Below are 12,607 nucleotides of genomic sequence, written 5' to 3'. Positions count from 1 at the left end.
TGAATGGTGAAATGACACACTTTATTGTGCTCGGCTGTGAAGGTGCAAGGGCCAAGGAGATGCTACAATGGAACTACACTGCTTGATTTGCTGCCCTCACTACAACCATGAGCAAGAGGATATCTGGCTTTTAACTTGCCATCTTGAAATCAATCATGCTTCTTTAGTCCATACAGAAAAGAGAACATTAAATTACTTAAGAACTGACAATCTGTTACATGGTTTTTCAATGCCCATTTTTGTCTTGCGTGTGCACATATCAAAGAACAAAGGCTGTAAGTTTTAAGCAAGGCAACCCCATGTGTGCTTCCCACTGCATTCAACAGGGTTTACTCCCTAGTAAGTGTGTTGAGGATTGCAGCTGACCAGCACTGACAGCAATCAAACAGTGCTGTGCTCATCCCTATTCCACAATGAAGGTTGGCACAGAGAGGACAGTTAGAAAACACTTGCAGCTGGTATGTGCCTGGGGCTCTGTGCTGGGCTTTTGGGTGTGTTTTGGTGCCAGGCAAGTGCCCTGCTCTGTGTATACAGGCCAGGCTGTTTTCTGAGCAGTGCCCTGGGGATCAGTGAGCTGTGAAATTCCCAGTTATTCAAGAAGATTAAGGGGGCATGGGATGAGGTTAGGATTAAACTAACATGCTCACCCACCCTTCCTCCTCGGTCTACTACTGCTAGCTCAGAAGGTTCATGCAAGGCCTCCATTTTATCTGGTCTGTCAGTGGCTTTCCTGTCCCACTAGATAACAATTGCCCCAGTCCCCAAGAGAAGGCTGCCTGGCTGCCAGAAAGGACAACAGGGGGTGTGTAAACATGGCAGGTTTACTGCAAGTACTTGGCAATCGTTTTTAATTACTTATGTGCAATTTAACACACATTTTACTTAGCAAACAAAAATAAATTATATTAATTTAACCAAAATATATTTTAAATTCCCATGTCATGGTACAACTTTTTAGCACCCCTCATTTTTTGGAATTTGAAAAATTCAATGTGCCTTATTGCCTACCCATCTCTACATACCATATTTTTCCGTGTATTAGGTGATGTTTTTTGACTCAAAAATTGTGTCAAAAAACTGGGGTCATCCAATACACAGATAGTGGCATGGGGGGGAGAAGCGGCGTGCCCGCCAGCCAGCGGGAACAAAACTTCCCCTGATGCTGCTGCGTGCAGGGAACGATCTAGGGCGTGTTTCCTGCTCACAGCTGCATGGGGGGAGAAGGTCAACAACTTTGGGCCATCTCCCCTCATTTTCTTAAAATTGAGTCCCCCAAACCCAGGGGGGGTGTCTTATACATGAGGGCATCTTATAGACGGAAAAGTACGGTGCTTGCGCACAAATGCTCTGCAAATGAAGTATGCAAATGAAAGTTAACTTGATGCGAGTTTCTCCATTTCCCTAATGTATATCAGCAGCAGCAGCAATACAAGCTTCATCTTGGCCTCTAACCCTCCATGATGCTTTCCTGCAAGACTGCATCATGGTGCCAAGGTCATCTAGTCCTTTTTGTGCAACAAACACAGTCGTCACCTTTATACACTTGCTGGTAACTGGCAGTAGCACCAATCCAGAACTTCAATATATTACAAGGTTCCTGTGCCTTTAATACTTTTGAAGACGAGGGTGTTTGAGCAGCTGCAGCTTCTCCCTCTCCAGGACTGCCTTTGCACAGAAGCCTAACCTGTCTCACAAAGGCATTGTGTAGCTACACGTTGTTTGTTTAAGGAACATATATCCCCCTTTAGCTTCAAAAAGAAATCAACGTGGCTAACAATAAGAAAACAATAAGCACAAAAAATACATAGATAGGTAGATAGAGATATATAGATACAGATTTTATATATATATATTGCTTTTAGTTAAGCCACAGTGTTTCTTGCATCCTCTGAAGTAACTGTCTGGCCCATGAGCTTCATTCAGGTGGTCCAAGGCATGTCCACGTTATGTAGTTATTTTGTTTTTTAATTGTATTTTTTATTGCCTATTTTATTTCTTATGTTGCATTTTATTGTATTACAATTTGAATTCTTTGGCACCCTTAGAAATGTGTGTGACTAAGCAATATATAAGTGTCATAGCAATCTTCAAATGGTCCATGAGGGGAAAGGCACTGGTTAAGTCATTCTGGTGCAGAGTAACTTTCCCCTCCTGATTCGTAGGAAGGATAGCAACAAATACTGTTATGGGCCAAGCAACAAGACAAACATATTTAAGGCAGGATTCCTGCATTTGTTTCCTGGCTCTCAGAGGTTCTACATAAGCTCCTCTGACACACCCATTTGAGGCAACATCACCATTCAAACAAAACCCAGCTACTATATACAATTTGAGCTTCATCTTGAAATGATCTGATGAAACCACTTTCTTGGATATTAGTTCCAATTTTTTTCTAAACGCTAAAGTCTCCAGAAGCCATTTGAATTCCCTATTCCAAAGCAATGATTCAAATATAAAATAAAAGCATGTCATTTAACAACAACAACAACAAAGTTTGTACAGCTTATCTACTTTTCATTAGTTTATCTCCACTGTGGTGCCCTTAACCCTCCCATTTTATTTGTATTTTGGGGAGGCAGTTTTACCTGTTTGGAGGGAGGTGGGGTCTGAGCATCACCTGTGGCACCCACAGCAGTTACTAATATGTCTTCAGGTCCCAAGAGACTGAGAACCCTTGATTTAAATAACTACTGAAACAACCATTAATGATTGAGATAATCATTCCTTAACAGATGGGCTTGCTGTGATCAAGGGGTTTTAACAGCTAGACTTTCCCATTCTTTGCCACATTCTGTATATGAATATTCTTATTAGGCACATGGAAACTACTTATCCCCATTCCCTTTGCAGGTAACATGAGAGCCACTGAAGGTGTGAGCTGAAACAGCATGCAGGTGGGAAAGTACTTCCTGGCTCTCAGCCCACTGCACTTTCCCCTAGTCTGTAAGGCATCACTTTCCCTCTTCACCCCATCTATTCTTGGATGCTACTCCCATACATCCAGATATGTTAAAGAAGTACCTGGGAAACAGACAGAATCTGGAAGAATATTAACAAACATGTAGGGTTACTTCCACCAATAAAAACATCAACTGTAGCTCCAAGGTTTCTTATAAGACAGAGGCAATCCTATCTCTGCAATGATGAATCCCACACAACCATAGAGGTATTAGCTGCAGTCCTGCTCACAGGATACTTGAATTCCAACAGCGTCAGTGAAATTGTGCTGGTTGGGAATGATGGGAATTGTAGTCCAGAACATCTGGAGCATCCCAGGTTAGGGATGCCTGGTGTGCCGTACTGCTGCCACACCCTTCCACAGATTGGCAACATGACACTATGCACTGTTTTACAGCAGAGCTGGTACCCTGGAATTTAATGAACAAAATTACCACTGATCTGACGGTAGACGATTCCTTTCATGTGCTCACCATCAAATCTGTGGATATGGAATTCTCCCAAGTGACAGTATAATTATAGCTTTAAAATGGACATGTTCAAAACCTATAGACAATCTGGACAGGAACACAGCAAGATGCCTTATACTGCTATGACATTTGGTCTGCTGAGCTTAGTAATGGCAACAATCACCAGCAATGAGAAGAGCAGGAGCACCCCAATACAGTCTCTACAGCAGCAAGTATTTTAAATCCTAAATCCCTGAGTCTTCACTTGCTGTGAGTCCCACTGATGAATCAGGGATCAATTTTTAATCTGTGATTAAAGCTTTAGTTGATTAATCTCACCAATTAATCAATTAAGGCTTGAAGCTCTACCTACTTAGTGCTCTAAATTTGGCAAAATCTTGCTTCCAAGTCTAGCTAGGGTAGAAAGGATTACTTGAGTCTTCAATAATTCAAGTAATTAATTCATTAGTAAATCCATTAATAAGTTTTTTTAAAAAAAAATTGGGGCCCATTAGTAAGATTTTAATCTAAATTGAACTATGTGAAATGGGTACTTGGTGGCAAAAGCACACAGCTGTAATCCATGTACACAAACACATATTGAACTTAATCTACAAAGGAAGAAATAATTCTGCCTGTATGATTTTTTGTCAAGAGAACCTGTTATCTACTACAAAGAATAACAGTTTGAATTGGCTGCTAAATAATCACTGAAAGCCCAAAGGTTAATTATCAGTTCACTAGGTGAGGCAAGGGACGCGGGCGGCGCTGTGGGTTAAACCACAGAGCCTAGGACTTGCAAATCAGAAAGTCGGTGGTTCGAATCCCTGCAACGGGGTGAGCTCCCATTGCTTGGTCCCTGCTCCTGCCAATCTAGCAGTTCGAAAACACGTCAAAGTGCAAGTAGATAAATAGGAACTGCTCCGGCGGGAAGATAAACGGCATTTCCGTGCACTTCTCTGGTTCGCCAGAAGCAGCTTAGTCATGCTGGCCACATGACCCGGAAGCTGTACGCCGGCTCCCTTGGCCAATAAAGTGAGATGAGCGCCGCAACCCTAGAGTCGTCCACGACTGGACCTAATGGTCAGGAGTCTCTTTACCTTTTTTAGGTGAGGCAAGGGAGCATGCAGTCAGGCTTCATTTGTTTTAAGGGACAGATCCCTTTCTTTGGGGAAAATGCCACCTGCATTTCTGCCAGGACTGGGCAGCTGCTTTGCTGCTGCAGAACTTACTAAGAGAGGTGATTTGCAGTTTACACATTACCTGGCAGACGTTTGGTGTTAACTCCAATTTATTACTCACTGGAAGTTCTTGCAGTAGCACAAACATCCCTGTGTTAAAATGGGTGGTGCAGGTTATTTTAGGGCTGTGCCATCACATGCTTCCCTTCAAACAGAAATGGCTGAACGGTGGAGTGTGGTTCTGCCCACCCCTTCCTGTCACTTTGGGATTGCCCAGTTCTTTATTACATCCAGGCGGAAAAGTCACGTCTCCTCTTCCAATACACATCAGTGTCACTTCACAGCAGAAGTGGACAGATCCAGCAGCAGTTAACAGCCCACCTCTCAACTTTCCCAGAAGTGTGAAGCACTCCTTCCTGAAGTGCATGGCCACCCTATGATTGGCTGGGCTTAGCAACCTGTCACTCAAAGCCACCTTGGCATAAAAGACCATAAATGTGGTCTGTTGCCCCTCTTGCCACCGGTGCCAGACCACTGTTCTGTTAGCTTTGCCTGGTGTAGGGTTGCCTGGTGTGCTGTTTAATTTTCATTTTGATTCTGGACACTCGCTGTTTTGGATTTGTGAATTTCTGGACACACTCAAGAGCTGGCTGTCCCCCACATTGGTTAAACCTTCTCAGTTAGGCTATTAGTTCTTAAAGTACCTGGAATATCTGAAGAGGAGATGGGCTGAGGTGGCCAAGCAGGAGAGCTGGAATTCAGCTGGTTGTTCCTTTACTCCTGAATAGACCACCTTGAGGCAGTGAGAATTCCCTTGTCCTAGGTGACAAGCAGAGAGGGAGGGGAGGGGAGGGAGGAAGGAAGTAATGTCACCAGTTACTAGGGGACTACCTTACTGGGTTGATGTAGCAAGTAGTGTGCTGCCCTCCACCACAGTGAGTAGCCATTCCCAATACAGTGGTACCTCAGGTTACATACGCTTCAGGTTACAGACTCTGCTAACCCAGAAATAGTGCTTCAGGTTAAGAACTTTGCTTCAGGATGAGAACAGAAATTGTGCTCTGGTGGCGCGGCGGCAGCAGGAGGCCCCTTTAACTAAAGTGGTGCTTCAGATTAACAACAGTTTCAGGTTAAGAACGGACCTCTGGAACAAATTAAGTACTTAACTTGAGGTACCACTGTACAGCAGCCTAGGTGAGCAAGCACCTGCTCACGGCAGGAAATGGCATTTAGGATTTATGCAGAAATGGTATTTAGGATTTATGCACTCTGTATGAGACAGTGTGATAAATCATTGACTGTCATCTACTATTTTCCTGCCAGGCATATTAAACTGGATGGGTTGCAAATGATCTTGGCAGCAAGGCTGACAGTTTTTTTACTGGCCCCACAAAGCTTTTGACATTAGCAGGTGATCATGATGAGATCTCCAGGTCTTAAAAAATTATTTCCCCCTTTTCCCCCTGTTGCTCAACCTGCTGCGAAGAGCAGATGAGGCCAGCTTTCCTTGTCCGTTGGCATCTCTGAGTTTGGGTGACAAACCGCACATATTGACTCACTTTACCAAAGGCAAAGTGTGCTTTTAGTCCCGAACTGCCCTAAGCCTACTTTATCGAGCTAAGTAAAGTTTAAATGACCACCAGGAGACTGAATGGTTTCCCCAAACCATCTGGGGTTGTGTTTGCATCTCTCCTTAAAATGGAAAACATTCATATCATAAGTTTTAGCTTGCCGTTTCATTGTTATGAAAACCTAATTCATAAATTGTTGTTTGGGAAACTGGCGTTGAGTGATGTGCTGATGCAACTTGGTGGTTGGTGGCATGTATGTCACATCTGCAGTGCGGCTGGAAACAAAGGTTTACTTCAAATCAAATGAATCCCAAGTAAAAACTGGATAAACAAACTGAGGTTAACACCTGACTCCACAAAGCAGCTTCCTACGCTTATGCAGCTTGAGCCTGTTCCATCAGGGGTGGGCAACCCTTTTTGTCTCCTTTCCAGGGCTGCATTCCCTCAGTGTGATCTGACATGGGTCACATAATGGCAGTAGGCAGAGTGAGAGTCAAAGTGGGTAGGGTCACTCCTTTTTCTCTCTCTCTGTCACCTGCTTTCCCACTCCTTACCACTAGGGTTGTGTACACACTGTATCTGTAAGCACATTTACAATACCTTACTTCCCTCAAAGAATTCTGGGTAAAGTAGTTCACTCCTCACAGAGGTAGAATTCCCAGCAACCCGTAACAAACTACAGTTCCCAGAATCCTTTGAGGAAAGGAATGTGCTTCAAAAGTGCTTTAAAGGTATAGTGCGTATATATTTGCATCTCCCCCTGCCCCGTGCCATGTTTAGGAGGTTTATTTATGACATTTCTATTCCATCTTTCCTTCTTTAAGCTCAAGATGGAGTACTTGGTTCCCCCGCCCCCACATATTTTAGCCTAAGAAACTGTGACTGCCCCAAAGCTGTCCACTGAGGGGGATTTGAACCTGGGTCTCTCCCCAATCCTAAACTGACACTCTTAACTACTATGTGTTCATTTCTAGTTCATGAAAGGATATGCCACAATACACTGATTAGTCTTTAAGGCACCACAGTGTTTGTTGTTGATTTTGCTCCAACAGACTAACCCAACTCCCCCTCTGAATGAAAAAGAAGACCATTTTTTATGACTTCCAAAAAGCTACACTACCTGGAGGTGCCTCTTACTTGCCACAGACAAGGGGTAAGTCGCTGCTCCCAACCACTGGCTTATCAGCAGCTTTCTCAATTGTTTGGCTCCTATCTAAAGTGAAAGCAGGGAATGATCTGCGATCATTCAACAACTTTGTGTAAAGTGTTGGCTGCAGCTATCATGTGATGAGTAATGTAGATTCAGTAAAAGTCCGAGTACTTGTCCGAGGAAAAATAACTTTGGATTTCAATTATTTGAAAGACCATTCTTTATTTCAGCTCCACTTGCAAAATCATTCGCTCTTCAAGCCTGCATCTAGGACTTGGAATGGCGTTGGATTGAGTGTCTATTATCTGATTGCCATCAACTATTTCATGAAGTCAAGAATGCCACTATGCAGAGGGAACCTTCTTTTTTAAAATTTCATTAGGGTGTCGTTTCTTAGCAAGAGCAAGAGTGAAGGGTAGGTTGCCTTTGATCATGCAGAAGTTCCTGGGGCCAAACCCAGGGCCACGGTCAGGTGTGGGAGCCCCTTGCCAATCCCTGGAGCTTTACAGCCCAGCTCCTCTGCTGTGCTGCTGCCTGTTCACTTGCCCTCTCCAGGCAAGCAGTGAGAAAAAAGGGCAGGAACATGCTTTGTCTTCCCTCTCCATGTGATGGTGTGCACTAGGACCCAGAGGGAGACGCAAACTAATGGGTGCCAGCAATAATAGAGAGGAGGGGGCAGGTGCATTGAGGGGGACCCACCGAAAGGACCATGCCTAACCCCCCTCCCCCAAATAAAACCCCTGGAAGCAGTACAGTACCGTGTTGGACAAGCCTTGCAGCAAAGCCAAGCTCCTCCCATTGGCCACCAGCTAGAACTGCAGGCATCTCCAAATATTAGCAACAGTTGCTACCTAGGACGGTCCATGACTCCATCTTGCTTGCCTTAAGAATCAGAGTTGATGCTTGAAGAACTGGTTTGCTGCCTACTTAGCACAGCTTCCTTTAGAAACTGACTTTTGACAGCATTTTTCTTTTATAGTTACTTCTACTTTATTTCTGTTTTACTTTTGTTTAAGGTATAGCTGCAGGCTGACTGAGGTACCAGGGTTACCACCAAAGGGAATGTGAATTATTCACTATTATAGTACCCTTTGCTACCATTCTTAAAACTTATAGCAATATGTTGTAACTGGTTTTTTATGTTATTTTCATTGTTTCACAGTAACAGGAAATTAGTTGTTCATTAGTTGTTCTAATGAAGTTAGTGCTTTAAATATACTTTACCATTCCTTGAAAATATTTGACAGGGGTCAACTGACTAAAACCCTTTTGGGGAGTGTTATCCCAATATTACCTTTCCAGGATGCAAAAGGGCCACCACCCAAAGTTTAATAAATTTTCTCATCTGAGATTACATATTCCTTTGGGTGTGGTAACCACAAGGCACTATTTCATTCAGTGCCGTAGCGTGGGGGTGCAGGGGGGGCCCGGCCGCACCGGGCGCAACATCTGGGGGGGGGCTCGCACTCGCAGCTCTCTGCCCCTACTAAAATCCACAGGTTAGGGGGCACAAATTACTTGACTTGCCCCGGGTGCTGACAACCCACGCTACACCACTGATTTCATTTGCCCCCCAAGATAATATCGGAAGGGTCTCCATGGTGAGAGAACTTGAGATGCAATGGGCACCAATGCTGGGGACCCTCAAAGCAAAATTCATTTAACTATGAATCCTGAAATTTGAGTGTGAAGTGGACAGTGTTGGATTTCTGGGTGTTAACCACAAACTTCGGATTGATGTATCAATTTCTCAGTTTGGGGGGCCCTACAAAACACAGAGTTTGCCTTACAAAACCATACAAAAGGTCTGGAGGGGACCCCAATTTCAGGGTTCACAGATGTTGAAGCCCTCAAATCACAGTAGTGGCATTGTGTTCATTTAATAAAGGAACTTGTATAGTGTGATTTAAAAAAAAATTTTTTTTACTCGTTGTTTTTTAGTTGTTTAGTCATGTCCGACTCTTCGTGACCCCATGGACCAGAGCACGCCAGAGGCTCTGTGTAGCGATCAGCAACTTGCCCTGAGACCATGTGGTGAAGAGAAGGATATAAAGCCCCTAAATAAACAAACTTCTATCACTTCCTGAATGCTGTTAACAAGTCCATCAGAGACCAAGTTCATGGAAGACAATCTTACTGGGCTAGGAGTGATCGCCAAAGAAGAAAGACAGAGATCTCTATTGTGTTAAGTTTATTCCACATGGGATACTTTACAGCCAATGGTTTACATATAAACAGTGGAATGGCTTCCCCACAGTTGGCAACTGCAAGGTAATATAATTAATCAATCATTACCTGCAGACCCAACAGCTTCACTGAGGAGAGACACCCATGGAGCGCTCCTGTTCTTTAGGACTTTTATGCAGGGGCTGCATCTAGGGACATAAGGTGCTGCCTTTTACCAAGTCAGACTTTGGGTTTGTCTAGCTCAGAACTGTCTCAGAACTGACCAACAGCAACTCTGCATCTTTCAGGGTTTCTCCCTGATCTACCTGGAGAAGCCAGGAATTTAACCTGGGACTTTGGCATGCAAAGCAGCAGCTCTCCCCACCCACTGCGCTTTCCCAGCCTTCTCTCCAAGCTCACGGCTGCCTTAATTTCTTGTGCCACGCTGCCCCCAGCACCCACTGCCACAAGCCTGGAGACTCACAGATAAGAGCCCGCTTGGCAGGTCTTCAACTCACCAGCTGGAAGGGTGAAGATGTCTCATAACTATTTGATCTGGTTGGGGAAAATTAGGCCACAGGCATGGGGAAAACGTTAAACAGAAATACCTGTACATTGTCAAATTCACTGAGGAAGAATTACGGCAAGGGCACATCTTTCATGGAGCTTGGGCTGTGGCATGGATCAAATAGCTCATATGCAGGGCTTCTGGTCCTCTACCCTAAGTCTACTTAGCCACATGGTGGAGGATGACTGTGGGGCCCTTGTACATAGCACAAAGTCTGCACAGCTGGCTTCCTATTACAGTGGTACCTTGGGTTAAGTCCTTAATTCGTTCCAGAGGTCTGTTCTTAACCTGAAACTGTTCTTAACCTGAAGCACCACTTTAGCTAATGGGGCCTCCTGCTGCTGCCACCACGCGATTTCTGTTCTCATCCTGAAGCAAAGTTCTCAACCTGAGGTACTATTTCTGGGTTAGCAGAGTCTGTAACCTGAAACATATGTAACCTGAAGCGTATGTAACCCAAGGTACCACTGTACTGGTAAGGGGGAAGAATTCCAGGGTTGTTTCAAATTTCTCTCTGTGTGTATAATATGTGTGTATTTTTGTTAAATTATCTCTCTGTGTGTGTATCTCACTTAATGCCAAAAGAAGCTTTCCAAGATTCCCATGGGGAATGCAGAAAGTTGCCTGCCATCTATGTTCTCAGCATAAGCCCTTGGCACTTCCCAGCACCACCTTCCTTTTGTTAGCACACACCAAGCAGGAAGAGGGAGGGCTTTGAATGTATACCTCCCCCCCCCCCCCATTTCAGCTCCTGCTTATGTGCTTGAGAAATAGTGCTTCCAATCTGCAAGGGGAGGTGAGAACAGGCGTGGGGCGGTGTGGGGGGAGTTACTCCAGACCGTTTTAATCGAGCAAAAAGAGAAAAAAATTCAGGCGACGATTTCGCGTGCCGATATTCCTACACCAGTCTAAGCATCAAGATGCCCGCAGGCTCCCCTGAAGCCAGTGCCCAGTTGCATCAGCTGGGGATCCTAGCCTTGCCCAACCTTTTTTGTCCATAGGAACTTGATGCTTTTATTCCCCAGCCAATTCTAAAAAAGAAAAGGAAAGGAGGGGGGGACGCCCAGGAGCAGGGCGATTGGCGGAGACGGCCCGTGTGGGCGGGACTTCGGGTCAAGCAGGGACCCCGCCAGGCGCTCGAGAAGCCCCTTTCCCTGCCCCCCACCGCCAGGCAGAAGAGCAGCAGCCTTACTGCACGTCCCTCAGCTTTGTGCTTCCCGCAACCCGCCTCCCGTCTCCCTCCGCGACCTGCAGGGCGATCCGCGCGCTTATCGCGCGGCGGCAGCAGCAGCAGCAGGCATAATAAAAACAGGTTGCACCAATTCCAGGTGGCCCATTGTAACCGAGGGGAGACTTACATGAGAAGGGGAATGGCATGACTCCTGCTCCGTCCGTCCTGCTCACCAGGCGCACCGCAATTCTTCAAGCGAGCCGCGCGCGCACACACGCGCACACACACACACACACACGTGGTCCCGGCCGACCCCCTTTCTTCCCCGTCCTCTCCAGCAACAGGCTGCGCTCGCGCGACCCCCGGGCGCCAGCACCGCCCCCTCCCCCAACCCCCCGATCCGGGCCTCACTCCGGGCGGGAAAGGCGCCCGAGACCCACCCGGGGCTGGGAGAGAAACCCAACGTCCACCCCCGCCGCCCCCCCCCCCGCTACCTTGTTGCAGCGCAGCGGCAAGCGCAGCTCTCGTGCGGATCTGCGGGCGATGCTGAGGCCGGGCGAGCGGCGCGATCCAGCGCAATCCGATGGCGAGGGGCGGGGTGGAAGGAGCCGGGGAATGTCCAGGGATTAACTCCGGCGGGTTTTATATAGAAACGGAGCGGGCATGCCCAGTAAGGCGAGGCAGCTTATCGAGCATCGGGGCAAGGCGGGCAGGCACTCGCCAGCTCCGGAGACACCCACAGCCATTGACCGAAGCAGATAGGCGCTCCCGGGGGCTGGGAGCGAGTGAGCGCCGGGGTGGGTGTGCGCGGGAGCGTAATGGGCGCGAGGGGGCTGGCAGCGCCTCGCAGAGGTGGCGGAGGAGTGCTATGCAAAGCGGAGGTGGGAGGGGTTCCACCCGGGGGAGGGGAGAGGTGGGCGGGGGGGGTCCGGAGCCGAGGAATTTCTTGCTGAAAGAGCCCATCCGCTCCCATGACGTGCGGCAGACACACGCGGGGCTGTTGCTAACCATTTTGTAGCCCTCCTCTAACGAACGCCAAGTGCTTTCTTGGTGAGGAGCCCGTTCACTCTCGCTGGGTTAAGCAAACCTTATTATACCCATTTTACAGATGGGCAACCGAAGTGGCTTTCCTAAAGGTTGGGGTGTGGGGGGCGCTGCTCCCATAACTATGTAAGGCACACGTTTTTATTATTTATTCCTTTATAACCTTTGTGCTCCCTTCCTCCAAGGAGGGTGTTAGCCGCTCAACAATGGATGGAGGGAGCGGCTTAGCAACTTACTCACGGTTGACCCAGGAGATTAGAAACCACCACAGTGACATGCATAAGAAAAGGAGGAACAAAAACACCCAAAGTCGCCTGTTCCCCAACCCCTGGTGGGTGGCTAAAAACCA

The 12,607-nt window shown here is 46.7% G+C and overlaps 1 protein-coding gene across 3 annotated transcripts in view; it reads right to left on the bottom strand.

Annotated features, from left to right (window-relative positions):
* Positions 1–12,047, bottom strand: part of CARNS1 (carnosine synthase 1) — a 32,829-nt gene extending 20,782 nt beyond the window's left edge. For 2 of the 3 annotated variants that reach the window (XM_083728353.1, XM_083728354.1), the window contains exon 1: positions 11,709–12,047. Coding sequence is in view for 1 of the 3 variants with exons in the window: in XM_083728352.1 (XP_083584478.1) it covers positions 11,402–11,420 (19 nt within the window). In the remaining 2 variants the exon portion in view is untranslated. Of the gene's footprint in view, positions 1–11,401; positions 11,497–11,708 lie in introns of those variants that run through there. The other variant, XM_083728352.1, reaches the window with a different exon arrangement.
* Between the last annotated feature and the right edge of the window lie 560 nt (positions 12,048–12,607).

This window comes from Podarcis gaigeae (genome assembly GCF_964106915.1).
Source record: "Podarcis gaigeae genome assembly, chromosome: 1".
Lineage (NCBI taxonomy): Eukaryota > Metazoa > Chordata > Lepidosauria > Squamata > Lacertidae > Podarcis > Podarcis gaigeae.
This window is presented reverse-complemented; position numbering and strand designations above follow the sequence as displayed.